General features: G+C 54.5%; 1 protein-coding gene across 1 annotated transcript; it reads left to right on the forward strand.

Moving 5' to 3' along the window:
• The first annotated feature begins 7363 nt into the window (after positions 1–7363).
• Positions 7364–10814, forward strand: SLC32A1 (solute carrier family 32 member 1). Its single transcript, XM_059481145.1, has 2 exons — positions 7364–7887; positions 8652–10814. The coding sequence occupies exons 1-2, from the start codon at positions 7516–7518 to the stop codon at positions 9837–9839; spliced, it is 1560 nt and encodes a 519-aa protein (XP_059337128.1). The 5' UTR covers positions 7364–7515; the 3' UTR covers positions 9840–10814.
• Positions 10815–14446: the final 3632 nt, after the last annotated feature.

Consider the following 14446-nt stretch of genomic DNA (forward strand, 5'->3'; position numbering starts at 1 on the left):
GGAGCCAGCACTGCCTGCAGTGTGAGTTACCCAGGGTTATGATGGGCACCCCTGCAGATAAAGGCACTGTGATGAGCTGACCTCTCTGAGCCATGTAAGAAATAGGCAGGTTCTCCATGGCTTGTGTTGGGCACAGGTAACTGCATTTGCCTGTTAGTGCAGGGCCAGCAGGGCTGGTTCCTGTGCCAAGTGCCCCTGTGGGCACAGACAGCCAGGCACTCACACCCTCCCTGTGCTGCAGTGAGTTTTCCCAGCACTGTGCACTGCATTGCTCACACTGGCACTGTGGGATTAAAAGGAGTGATGTGTATGGAGCTTTCCTGCAAAAATAAGTATTTTGCTTTTTCTCTTCTTATTTTTTTTTTGTTTGGTTTTTTGGGTTTTTTTGGGGGGAGGGTTGGTTTTTTGGTTTTTTTTTTTTTTTGTTTCTTTGCTAGAAGCAGGGCTCTGCAGTGCAGAGCAGGGGCAGCCAAGCTGAGTGCAGCGCCCAGTCCCTGCCCACCAGCAGCAGTGTCCCCTCCGCTGGCAGTGGCCATGCAGGGCATGCAGGGCACACAGGCACAGCACCAGGTGAGGGTTTGTGTCTCCTCCTCTCCAGCAGCGTGGGAAGTGTTGCTGTGGGCTGAGCTCCCCTCTGGATCAAGCTGTGATGTCCCTCACTTTCCCTTTGGCTTTCTTTTGGACACAGCAGCAGCTGCACGTGGTGCTTTTCTGGGCTCAGGTTTTGACTGCATCCTTTACATGGAGTTTATTTCTGGTCTTTAGGAAAAAAACCCAACCAGATTAATGGATGATATCTGCACACAGAGGCTGCACATCCAAATCCTGCTGCTGGAAACAGCACCCTCCATGTGTGAGGCTCCACAAATTGGTGTGGGAGTCATGTTCAGAGACCCAGCTGCAATTTTGCCCTGGCTTAGGTGAACCTGGTTTCTGTCACTCCAAAACACTGAGAGAGGTCCTGTTAAAGGAAGATACACAAACCTGTGCCTGCTGCCTTGCCTTGTTAGCTTGGCTGAGCTGTCAGGAATACCTCAAAGCAGGATTTGGGATTTCCCCAATTGCTCCTCTTGGCTTTTGGATAGAGATGGAAGATATTTGCAGGAGGACTGTGTGTTGCTGACCTGCTTTTATCAGAAATGGCCACAAAAAGGAGAAGGCACATGGACAGATGGGGGGATGAAGCAGGCTGAGACTGAGCCCTCCTGACAAGAAACACCCCAAGGCAATCTGGCTGCTGGCTGGGGCTCTGCATGAGAGGCCCTTCCCACAGCACACACAGATTAAACACAATTAAGAAAAAAAACAGCATTAAAAGAATAAGAAAAAATATAGATTATATAATCTATATAATCTATATTTGTACTGGGGCATCATCTGACCACAGGGAGAACTTTCCTGTACAGACCAGTCACTGTTACAGCCTCTACAACCGCAGCAGAAGAGATTTTTATTTTAAAGTTGACATTAAAAAGCTTGGCACCTATGAAGTGTGCACTTTCCTTTCCTAGTCCATTGTCATTTCCTGTGAAATACAAGTGTGTACATATATGAATATTTAATTTGACAGTGATGAAGCTTTATATATTAAGTCAATGAAAATGCTGTTAGGCTCGTGGGAACAATACCACAGAGCACTGAGCTGGGAATTTGGTACCCAGTGGCTACCACTTAATTTTGATGTGAAGCATAAAGACAAACAATGGGTTAAATTTAATTCCAACCTATGGAAAATGTTTTTGGGAACGTGTTGTGCTCAAATTGCAAATTAATTTTTAGTTTATAGGTGATGATGGTTTATCAAGGCTCTTCCCTCTGGGGAATGGAAATCACAGCAATTCATGTACAAATTTTATCCCAAATTACAGATCAGAAGTTATTTCTTTTGGAAATAGTGAGGTTAAAGCAAAAAACCTTTTTATTTTTTTTTACATATGGTAAAAATTTTGTATTGTAATACACATTGTTGTATAATTATTATATTCCCAATCCTTAATATGTGTGGTCTTTTTTTTTTTTTATGAGTCTGTAATTTAGGCAGCCATTTTGTGTATTCAGTAAAAAAAAAATGAAATAAAGAGGGGACATCCACTGCGGGCTTTCTCCTGGAGACTGCCTTTGGATTTCACTCTGTTGTGGTTATTTTCCTGCAGAGTCTCTGCCAGCGTGGCTGCTGCTGCTTTGTCTCAAACACCAGAATGTGGATCAGAGCACAAACCCAGCAGCAGCTTGTGTGGTTCTACATCCAGACTTTTCACTTCGTGCTTTTTGCTGCTGCTGAGCTCTAAACACACTCGAGATGGAGAGCCCAAGGCTTGGGACACTCAGGGCTTGTGACATTCAGGGCTTGGGACATTCAGGGCTTGTGACATTCAGGGTTTGGGACACTCAGGGCTTGTGACATTCATGGCTTGGGACATTCAAGGTTTGGGACATTCAAGGTTTGGGAGATTCAGGGCTTGGGACATTCCAGCAGCCCAGAGCCTCCCCTCTCCCCTCTCCCCTCCCCTCCAAACCCTCTCACCGTACAGCACGTCCGGACTCCGACGCCTTTTCCTTCCTTACCGAAATTCCCAGAGCTATTAACTGGGTCACGGGAGCTGGTCCCAATCCAGCAGTTTATCTAATTGCCTTTTTATAGAATATCCTGCAACTCTTCATTATGCTGTCAGAGCCGCCCGGCGCGGTGGCGGCGGGGGGATGATGAGGAGGCAGGGCTGGGATGAAGGGCGCTGCTGTGCAGCCTCTCCTGTGCATTGCTGGGGCTGCGGGGCTGCCATCAGCCCGGCCACAAACACAGGAGACGCTTTTGGCAGCGGCTGTGGGAAGGTGGAATGGCTTCCATGTCCTGGGATCACCTCTCCAGGTGCTGATGTACCTGTGCAGAGGGGTGGCTGCTCCAGGAATGCCTGGGCTGGCCTGTGAGGGCTCTGTTCTTCGGGCAGATGTGACCATGGAATTTGCTGTTGCAGAAGGTGCCCCTCAGCCCCTCAGCTGGCAGCTGCGCTGGAGGTGCCCTGCAGCAGGTTAGAGGGCTATGGGGAAAGATCATGGCATAGACCAGGAGTCTGAGCAGGAATCAGGGTGTTACACACCTGCAATTGGGCACTCACTCTTTTTCTGAGTGTTACAGGGGATGATGAAGGTGAACATTCAAGATTTGCACATCCTCTTTTTCATATGGCCACAATTTGCAGTCTAGTGTGTTTGTAGCAGCTCACAGCCCCCCAAAGCCCATGAGAATCAAATCCTTGGCAGTTGGGAGCCTGACTGAGGAGCAAACTTGGAGCGATGGCCATCCTGCTCCCAAATATCTGCACCTCCGTGCAGCTGGCATTGCTCTGTGCTGCCCGGCAGCCCGGAGAGGGGCAGCTGCTGAGGGATTCACAAAGACAACACACCCAGGATTGGCCTTTAAATGATTTTCGAGCACAAATTGCTCTTTTCCCTCAGTGTAATAATCAGAAGACCCAGCCACGAGCCTCACAAGCCTGGTCTGCAGAGATAAGGCAGAGCTGCCCCTCCGGCTCGGATGTGCCTGGGGAGCACGGTGGGCTCTGGACGAGGCAGGAGCAGCCCCGCACACCCCTGGGGCAGCTCGGGGGGTACAGGGACCCCCAGCCCGCCCAGGGAGCGGCTCAGGGAAGGCAGAGAGTGCCAGAGCCCCCCGGCTCCAGCGCTGGCTGCGGCTCGTTCCCGGGCTCGCTCTCGCCTTTCAGCTGCTTCGGCTGAAACGATTTGCAGCTCAAACGCCCTCCTGAGAGCCGCTAACCTTTGGATAAGGTTTGGCACCATTATCCTGCTTGGGTTAATTGGGAGTTAGGGAGAGCTCCGGAGTGACGCGGCTGCCTCCATCCGTCCGTCCGTCCGTCCGTCCGTCCGTCCGTCCAGCCTTCCCCGGCGCGCTGCGGGCAGCGATGGGGAGAGAAGCAGAGGTAAATGCCCCGACCCTCCTCTCCATCTCTCCGGGTTTTCCTCTCTTCCTCTCCCTCTTTCTGTATCCTGTAACCCTTCCCCGCCCTCGCTCCTATTTTTGTGCTTTCTACCCCATTTCAGCCGCCGGCAGTAGTTCGGGGGGAGAGGGGAGAAAGTATTTTTATTTTTTTCAGCCGCTGCTGCAGAAAATCTTTTTCTCTCTCTCCTAGAAAGGAGCAGGAGCGAGCGGGCATCCCGGGGGCAGAGGGACTCCGAGTGGGTGTTCCCAGCCGGGCAGGGGGTCCGGGGGCTGTTCCGAGGTGCAGAGGGGCGGTGGGTGCGGGTTCTGCTCTGGGCGGTGACACCGGGATGGGGGGAACAGCAGCACCCCCGTTCCTGTATCCCCCGGAGCCCCCTGACCTCCTCAGCATCCTCAGCACCCCCCAGCTCCTCACTGAGCTCGGGGTCGGGCGGGGCTCGCAGCCCCCGGCGCTCTGCGGGCTCAGCTTGAGAGGTCCCCCGGGCAAAGAGGGGGCACAGCCCCGCTCAGCGCTGGGAAAAGGGACCCCCGACCCCAGGGCATCCCCGGCAGGAGGAACGGCCCGAGCAGGACCCGAGGAGGGTCCCAGGGCAGCCCTGCCCCGGGGCTTTCTCTACGCACCGGCCCCGAGATCCCGAACTTATTTGCGAGCTCCCTGTGGATTTCCTTTATTTATTTTCTTAATTTCCTTGGTTGGAGTTTTTGTTTTATTGGTTGTTTCGGAGAGATTTTACTAGGTTTTGGTTTCTTTGGTTTTTATTTGGTTTCTTTGTGTTGGGTTTTTATTTTGTTTTGGGGATTTTTGGTGGGTTTTTTGGGGTTTTTGTGTTTTTGTTGTTGTTGTTGTTGTTTTGTTTTTGTTGGTTTTTTTTGGTTTTTTGTTTTTTTTTTGTTTTTTTTTTTTTTTTTTTCCTTGTTTGGTTGGTTTTCTGTCCTTTTGGGGTTTTTTTGTATTTTTTGTTTTTTTTTTTTTTTTTTGTTGTTGTTGTTCCCTTTTTGTTTGTTCTTCATATTTTTTTTAAATATTATTATTTATTTTGGTTAGGATTTATTTTTTTCTTTGAGAGATGTCTCCCGAGCCTGACACATGCATGACATTCTGGATGCTCAACGAAGAGCCAAAAGCCCACTTCCTCCACCCTTGGCGTGATCATAGAAAGGCTTGGGTTGGAAGGACCTTAAAGGTCAGCTGGGTGGCTCCCAGAGCATCCCCCTCCACTCCCTGGCACCAAGGGATCCCGGTGGGACCATTTTGGGTCTCCCAGCCGCAGTTCGGGGGTGCCGGGCCAGGGGCACGGATGCTCCAGGGCTATTTGAGGAGATAATCACGCACCAGACAGAGGTTTGGATGCATTTTCGTTCCTCCTTCCCTGATGCCCCTGCAGCCTCCAGAAGCAGAGCTCCTTCACGCCTTCTTTCATAACGAACTCGTTTTAGGATGAATAAAAAAAATAACGTTAATAAAAAAGAAAAATAAATCGTTGGATTAATCCCTCACGGTGTCTTTGGTATCACTGATTTCCCCGAGCTGTGAAGAGGCGAAACGGCGGCCGAGGGCAGCGGGGACGGCCCGAGCTTTGCAATTTCTCCCGTTAAATCCCAGCCCGTCAAGACGCTGCTAAACCCGGGGCGAAGCCGTGCCCCGCTCGGCGTTCGCGACCTATCTGTGCACTCACATGAAATAATTCCCACGCAAAGCCAAGGATGCGCCACGCTCAGCCGCCCTCCTCCTCCGCTGCCATTAAAAAAATCCCCAGTTTTGAGGGGCCGGCTGTAGAAACAGCTCGTTCGTCTCCATGCCGGGAGCAGCGGCCGAGAGACCCCTTAGGGGTACAGCCCTCACCGCGGATATTTTAGTTTTATTCTGGTTTTTTGCGCCCTTCAGTCTCTTTGCACCCAATTTCCTTTTGAATTGTGGCTGGGGAAAAAATAAAAAGGTTTTTAAGGAGGTGATTTAAGGGTTTTTTTCCGAGGAATTGGGGTTTTTTTCCCCCATCTCTGCTCAGTACCGCATCCCACCTGCAACCGCAGCCTGGGCGCTCCCTTCCTGCTCCCTCGACAGCGATATTAGGAAATAATTTAGTGGTGGCTTTTCCTTCCATCTCTGGTTAAAAAATGGGGTTTTTTTGCCTTCCAAAACAGCAAAGGAAAAGAAATTCCTTCCTTCTCCCATCTTTCAAAGAACATATATACATATACACATACACATATACGTATACATATACATATGCATATGCATATACATATACTATACATATACATATATATAAATATATAATTTTTTTAACAACGATTCACAGGCTCTCCCGCCGCAGAGGGGACGTGCTTTCCCACACACCGCCCCCGAATGCCATCGCTCCCCCTGGCACTCTCCACTTGTCTGTGCCATAGCACAGGACCGGGATTTCCCGTTGCCGTTGTCGGCTGTGTTAGCCGCTCACCTCGGAAAAATTTAAAATAAATAAAAAATCGTAAGGCTTTTTGTTTAAACGAATATAAGCGCTTGGAAGCAAACCAAAAATATCGGTATTTTGTTTAAAGAAAGGGGAAGCTCAGTAGGGGCCGGTGAGGACCGAGAGCTTAGCACGGAGCATCCCCCGGTGCCGATGCCCCGCTGCGGTGCCGATGAGGTGCCACCCGGCTGCGGGCCCCAAAGGAGATCTGTGCCCCTTGTCCCGCCGGTTTTGGAGCTCCCTGATCCCAGGAATCGTTAGAGAGAGCTGAGCCCTCGCTCCCCGTGCTCGGGTGGCCACGCACCGCTGTGTCCCCCGGGCAGGGGCCGCTGCCCAGGCCGCCCCCGCCTCCGAAGGGGCCGCGCGGTCTGGGGGACAGAGAAAAGGAAAAGAAGGGGGAGCAAGGAGGAAAATCCCGTTAAGAACCTGTCGAAAGCCGCCCGTCCGCCTCTTCAGCGGAGCTCTTTTGTTTCTCAGTGGGGAAGGGGCTGGCGGCCGGGGGCTGCGGGGCAGGTGCGGGGCAGGGCGAGCAGCGCAAGGGATGCGAAACCGGGCTGGGGTGCGGGGGGGGGGGGTCCCGGGCTGCGGCGCTGCTGGCGGGGCCCGGCGGGCGTGGGTGGGGCGGGGGGAGTGCGAGGGGCTGGGCTTGGCCGGGGAGGCTGGTACCTCCCCCAGAAATGCAGCAATTCTCTCCCCTCTCCTCTTCTCTCCGCGAGGTGGGCGCACTGCGATGGAGACGCGGCGCGCTCTGCCAGGGGCTCGCTCTGCCCGTCTGGTGACATCGGCCGGCTGCTGACAGCCCCCATCCCGCCCGAGTCGCCCCCGATCCCGGCGCGGGGCTCGGCGGAGCGGCGCGGAGCAGCGCGGAGCGGGCGGCGGGGCGTGCGGGCCCGCTCCCCCCGCAGCGGTGTCATGCCCCTGGGCACCCCGGCCGGGAGCCGCCCGCACTGCGCCGGGACACGGAGGTAGCGGCTCGGAGCAGCCTCCCGCAGCCGCCCCTCGCCAAGGGGCCGCCAAGTCCCGTCCACAGCCCCGCCGCCCGCCCGCCCCGTCGGGTCTCCGCATCCCCGAGGGTCCGCGAGCAGCGGACTCACCGGAGCCGCCGCCATGGCCACCCTCCTCCGCAGCAAGCTCTCCAACGTGGCCACCTCGGTGTCGCACAAATCCCAGGCGAAGATGAGCGGCATGTTCGCCAGGATGGGCTTCCAGGCGGCCACCGACGAGGAGGCGGTGGGCTTCGCCCACTGCGACGACCTGGACATGGAGCATCGGCAAGGGCTGCAGATGGACATCCTCAAGTCCGAGGGCAGCGAGGAGGGCGGGGAGCCGCCCCTGGAAGGGGACATCCACTACCAGCGGGACGGCACAGGGCCCCTGCCGCCCTCCGCCTCCAAGGAGGCCTGCTCCGAGCTCTCCGGGCAGGGCAAGCCCAAGATCACGGCTTGGGAGGCGGGATGGAACGTCACCAACGCCATCCAGGTACGGCCGCCGCCGCCGCCGCGGGGCACCGGGCAGCGCTCCCCGATCCCGGTCCCGTTACGTGCTCTGTATCTCGGCCAGAAGCCGTGGGCTGATTGCAAACCGGCTTCGAGGAAAAGGAGGAATAGGGAAAAAAAGGGGGAAAAAACAGAAATAAAAATAAGTGAAAGACAGAGGTGAATATAGAGCGGGAGGAGGGAATTAAAAGGAAAAATAGATTTAAAAAGAAGAAAATGAAAATCCCCTAGCCCAGCTTTCTGCTTTGCTTGGCCCCCTCTTCCCCCCCTGAACTGGGCACAGCGCCAGGGAGGGGCCCAGGCCCCAGCCCTGTCACGCTGCAGATTCTGACCCCATCAGGCTGCCCCAGCAAGGAGGGACAGGGGGACACGGGGGTGACTGGGCTGGTGGTGGGGCTGCGCTGGAGTGGGCCCAGTCTGGCCCCAGCAATTGAGGTCTTGGTGCACTGAGAGGGGCTGGGGACAGCGAGGGTGGAGACTGGAGCAAAGCCTGGTCACCCAAACCTTGCCCGGCTGTTGTGGGTGCTCGGGGGCGCGATGACGCTGGCACTCTGTGACTGTGGGGGTGGCACGTCACAGGGACAGGGGTGCGTCACCGCGTGTGGCAGCGGCTGCGTGGCGTGACTGTGCGACCGCCTGCGTGGGCAGACAGAGAGCGCACACGTGACCGCCCTGGCGCGGCTGCGTGCGCTCAGCCCAGGCCCCTCAGAGATCCGGCAACACGGTTTCCATTTTGTCTCTTTCTAGGGGATGTTTGTTCTGGGCCTGCCCTATGCCATCCTTCACGGTGGATACCTAGGACTCTTTTTAATAATTTTCGCTGCGGTGGTTTGCTGCTACACTGGGAAAATCCTTATTGCCTGTCTTTACGAAGAGAATGAGGATGGGGAGATAGTCAGGGTGAGAGACTCCTACGTGGACATCGCGAACGCGTGCTGCGCGCCCCGCTTCCCCACGCTCGGGGGCAGAATTGTCAACGTGGCTCAGATCATTGAACTGGTCATGACCTGCATCCTCTATGTGGTGGTCAGTGGGAACCTGATGTACAACAGCTTCCCCAACCTGCCCGTCTCCCAGAAGTCGTGGTCCATCATTGCCACGGCAGTGCTCCTGCCTTGCGCGTTCTTGAAGAACCTCAAGGCGGTCTCCAAGTTCAGCTTGCTCTGCACGTTAGCCCACTTTGTCATCAACATCCTGGTGATCGCCTACTGCCTCTCCAGGGCACGCGACTGGGCCTGGGACAAAGTCAAGTTTTACATTGATGTCAAGAAGTTTCCCATCTCCATTGGCATCATTGTCTTCAGCTACACCTCCCAGATCTTTCTGCCTTCCTTGGAGGGGAACATGCAGAACCCCAAGGAGTTCCATTGCATGATGAACTGGACTCACATCGCAGCTTGCATCCTTAAGGGACTCTTTGCCTTGGTCGCCTACCTGACCTGGGCTGATGAGACCAAGGAGGTCATTACAGACAACTTGCCATCCACCATTAGGGCAGTAGTCAACATTTTCTTGGTGGCCAAAGCCTTGCTCTCGTACCCCTTGCCGTTCTTTGCAGCTGTAGAAGTCCTGGAGCGGTCCCTTTTCCAAGATGGAAACAGGGCTTTCTTCCCCAACTGCTATGGGGGCGACGGGCGGCTCAAATCCTGGGGACTCACCCTCAGATGTGCCCTGGTAGTTTTCACTCTGCTCATGGCTATTTATGTCCCCCATTTCGCCCTCTTGATGGGTCTTACTGGGAGCCTCACAGGCGCAGGGCTCTGTTTCCTGCTCCCCAGTCTCTTCCACCTCAAACTCTTGTGGAGGAAGCTCTTGTGGCATCATGTCTTCTTCGATGTTGCCATTTTCGTTATAGGCGGTATCTGCAGCATCTCTGGGTTCATCCACTCTTTAGAAGGCCTCATAGAGGCTTTCAGAACCAATGCTGAAGACTAAGGAGGGGCCAGAGTCGGGTGCAGGAAGAGAATTGCATCGAACATCCGCATAGCCAAATAATTCTGCATCCCTTTAATGGAAAGAGTCATTATTTTCGTTACGTGCATCCAACAAATTCTATGTCATAGAATCTGCAAACTAAGGAAAACAAGAAGAGATGAAAGTGCTCGCCCTGCTGTCTTTTTAAATAAGCTCAGATTTAAATCTATTTTTTTGTTATTTAGATTTTTTGGAAGGAAATTATCTGATGCCCCACCCCTATCTCCTCACTCGTTGCCTGAAGCTTGGCCCCCCACAAACGGCCTGTTGGGAAACAGTCGCAGTTTTCAACACTCCTCACAGATATGCAAATCAGTGTTTCAGGAGCTGAAACACAGGTGCCGATCCCACAGGATTGGGAAGCAAACCCGCCAAAGGGGCGGGAGCAGGGACCTTTGTTTTAACACTTTGAGAGATGGATGTAGACGAGACCCAGATTGTACGACCAGCCCAACAAGCCCAAGCAGCGTCTGACGACCGGTGATGCCGCTTATCTGCAATGTTTACACCGTAGTCACGATAGATGTCAGGACTGCTCGATTCTTCCATCCCAATCCACACCGAGGAACGGCGCTTCCCATCAAACACGAATGTGCTGCCTCTGGTTGAAATCGCAGCCCTGGAGTCCACTTCTCGGTGATTTATGTTTTGTTTCGTTTTAACAATTGTTATTTCTAAATTATGAAAAGGTAAAAAATAATATAATAATAATAATAATATATGGTTGGATTTGATGTCGTTTCGGGATTACAGGAACAAAACTACGACACAATTCATTCTGTGCAATCTACCAGATCCGTGGAGCTGTTTCCAATGTACGTGTGGTGTCATTGTGGTAAATAAGATGAAAAATGTATATCAGAAAAAAAAAATCTATCTTTAACATATAATGTGGTACATAAATATATGGAACAATAAAGAGAAAACATAGCTGATGAGGCTGGCCTGGTTCGTGGGGGGCTTGGAGGAACAGGGCAGGGGCAGATGGAGGTTCATCCTCCCCGGGTCGGGGCTACAACACATCCTCGGGCTAAGGGAGGCAGTGCCGGGTTTGCAAAGAAGGTGGCCTTCAGCTGCTTGCAAGAGGTAGGAGTCATTTTTTGGGAAGAGGTCATCTTACAGCTGGGGGTGGCAGGGCTGCTTTCACCCCCTCCTCACAGTTTTGCCTTCCCCCGTAGTGCTCAGACTACAGGAACGGGAGTTTGCAGATGCACCCCGGGGTTTTTGTTCTTGTGAAAGAACAAACAAAGGAGGAGAAATAAACGAAATAAAAGGCTGGGTGTACCCCTGGCTTGATCCAAACTCGCCAAACCCTGCCCACGGGTGTGGAGCGTCGGGCTGATCCCCGCTGCGGGCAAAGCCGCCACCGCCGGGGAGGTCAGCCCCACACTCCAATCCTGTGACCGAAAACACCTCGATTTACACCATTTTAAAAGCCACGACAACTAATTGTCCATCCGCTGCCGCTACACAGCGAGGATGAGGATGGAGGCACCCACCGGCAGCGCTCCCGCAGCACAGGCACGGCTGAGGTCCCCGTGGGGCTCCTGTTATTGCCCCCAAAACACGTCGAGCCCCGCTAGGGCTGGGATGTGCCCCCATCTCCCCCGCCCGGTCCGGCCCGGGTTGGCGGGCAGCTCCGCAATGCGGTACCGGGAGGGGGTGTTGGCACAAGCTGGGAAAGGGGCAGCGGGCGGAGAGAGGGATGTCCCTGCCCGGGGAAAAACCCATTCCGGGCGATTTTCTGGGCAGCTTCCGATAGAAAAGAACAGGGGAGCTGTGGGGTCTGTGCCGTGTGGGGACAGGGTGGTGTGGTGCCAAGGGTGGGTGAGAGTGGGGGGCATCGTGGTGAGGCGCCTGCCCTGGATTAGCCACATTTCTCTCCATGCTGGGAATACCCTGCAGCATCCTACCCCATTCTCAAGCTCACGCCCATCATCTTCATGCTCATCCCTACCTCCATCCTCACCACTTTCACCCTCATCATCCCCGCTCCCACCCCGGTGCAGGTGACCCGTGATTGCCGCCCTGCCGCAGGCACCGACAGCCCGATCCGCGCCCCTTCCCGTGCGCTCCCCGCCTGGAGACGCCACGGCGGCGCAGCGCCCTCGCCCGACGGCGCTCCCGGCCCGGAGCCACGGCATCTTTCCATAGCCGGGACAGGGGACATGCCCAGGCCGGAGCCACCGCATCCATCCCCGGCCGGGAGACGGGATAGGCTCGGCCCGGAGCCACCGCATCCATCCCCGGCCGGGAGACGGGATAGGCTCGGCCCGGAGCCACCGCATCCATCCCCAGCACGAACCCACCGCATCCATCCCCAGCCAGAGACGGGATAGCCCCTGCCCGGAGCCATCGCATCCATCCCCAGCCGGGAGATGGGATGGAACCGGCCCGGAGCCACCGCTTCCACCCGCCCGAGATGAGGGGAGCCAGCCCGGACAGGGGGCTTCTCTTCAGGGGTGCTCGCTGCTCTTGCTTCTGCCCTGAACTCTCTGTTCCAGGTCTGCTTTCTCCCCAGGGCAGTGATAAGGGGCCAGCGTGGGAGGAGATCCAGCCCGTCTCCCTGCCCTGAGATAACCCCTCGGATCCTGGAGTAAGTGGAGAGCTGAGGTTGCCTGGCAGGTTAACACAGTGCTCTGCACATCTCTGGTGTGTACACGGTGTTTTCAGGGTGTTTCTGTCCCTGTGTTCCCCATCAGGGAAGCAAGGGGAACGTGCCACAGCAGCACAACAGCTGGCTCTCGTCTCCTGCAGGCAGCTGCTGAGTCTGGACTCAGGATGCTCCCAGACTAAGATGTCCTGATCTTTGTGTTTCACAGAGTCCAAAAGTTCTCTGGTTTAGGGTACATAATGATGGCAACCATTTTATGAAGCTTTAATTTTGCAGAGGTTTTAAACTTAATTCAGCACTTTTTCCCCCCCTTCCCCTTATGAGCAGACATGCTCCCTGCTGTACTTGGGGCTGTAAGATTTGTGCCCTTTTTATGACAGTGGAAGAAGTTCAGGATCCTCATTCCTATCCCTCAGGATGAAGAACGGGGAAGCTTGACCAGCACCGCAAATCCCTGAGCTCCCCAAGCTCCTGCTCGCAAGGAGGCAGCCCCGGCTGGAGGAGCACTGCGGGCGGTGCGGCTCCCGGGGCACCTCAGCTTCTGCCCCGCCGCACTTTCCAGCTGTGGAGAAGGCGGCGATTTCCCAGCGAGCCCCAAAGGGCTTTGTCTCGCTGTCAGCTCGGCTCAGGCGCTTCCCCCGTGCCCCGGCCGGGAGCCGGCCCTCGCTGGTGGCTGACGCGGAGCCGCTTGCGAAACGAGCCGGCTCTGCAAGCCCAGCGATAAGCACAGGCTGTGTCCTCTAAACTCGTTCGTGGCTGTTGGTGCAACACTTGTGCCTCGGGCTAGGGACACGGGCAGCCCCTCCAGCCTGTCGCAGCAGACATTTTGATGCTGTGCCTGTGCCTGTGGCAGCGTTCGTGTGCCCAGTGCTGCTGGACATGTGCAGCCCCGACAGCAAGGGACGCAGCGGAGTGAGGAAAATAACCCCCAAAATAGCAGCAGGTTTAACGTGAACAAAGCAGAAATCTTCTGAAAACCCAGTGCTATGTCAGAGTCTGGTCTGTGCTCCAAATGGCTTTTGTCTGTGCTTTGTAGCTTCTGGTCATGCGCTGCAACAATCCTCTAAACCTTCTCACCCTGAAAACCAGACAAACAAAGGCCCTCTCTGCACTACCAGGGAACGGATTTATTTCCCTCTGTGTCTTTACAGTTCCTCAGGCACAATGGGGACCTCTATTTGGGCTCATTTCCTGAGACCTGAGGGTAATACCAAATCTCTGTTGCCCTCATGCATCCACACAGTTGTGCACCCAATGGGGCCACCGGTGGGAGCTGGAGAGAGGTGAGGGCAGAGCCCACTCCGTCCTGTGTGCAGAGGGCAGGCATGGCTCTGCCTCCTCCCCACACATGGAGCCAGAGACCCTGCCTGTGCTGGCAGCTGGATATCTCAGCCTCATGAAGTTTGGATACTCCATATCACATATTCCAGGCTATTTCAAAAACTGCTATTGTGATGGTGGCATCAGTGTTCTCCGTCAACTGATTTTGTACATCTTTGGAGTTTGTGTTTCAGGTGAGGAGATGGAGGCTCCACCAGTGACTCCACCAACACACTCACCTGTTAGACTCTTGTTTGGGCCCCCTCACAGGGATGTGACCACTGGTGCTGGGCTTCTGCAGAGGGGAAGCAAAAGGAATGGAGCAAATTAGGAGGGCATGGAGGGCAGTAGATTTTGGCTCTAATAGTGCTCCTCTGGGGTCAGTTCTGATGTGCCCATGGGCCCCTCTTGGATTCTCAGGTGGTTATTGTCACTACAGGACATGAAAGAACACAAGTGCACACCGCTGCTCTCAAGGTGAAGGAAAAAGGGAAGTTTATTTTCTTACTCTAACATTTATAGTTTTCCAAGAGTGACAGTGGATTGGAGGGTGACAGTGCCACCTCTCCAATGACACTGGACAAACCAACAGTCCATCAACTTTCTCTTCTTCCATAAAGGAATGCAAAACAAT

This window comes from Ammospiza nelsoni, chromosome 12 (genome assembly GCF_027579445.1).
Source record: "Ammospiza nelsoni isolate bAmmNel1 chromosome 12, bAmmNel1.pri, whole genome shotgun sequence".
NCBI lineage: Eukaryota > Metazoa > Chordata > Aves > Passeriformes > Passerellidae > Ammospiza > Ammospiza nelsoni.

What these genes read in the sequence shown, in the direction of transcription:
- SLC32A1 (XM_059481145.1), top strand. Translation starts at nt 7,516, where the DNA reads ATGGCCACCCTCCTCCGCAGCAAGCTCTCCAACGTGGCCACCTCGGTG. An exon ending in ACGTCACCAACGCCATCCAG is followed by an intron (nt 7,888 to 8,651) that starts GTACGGCCGCCG and finishes GTCTCTTTCTAG; the next exon opens with GGGATGTTTGTTCTGGGCCT.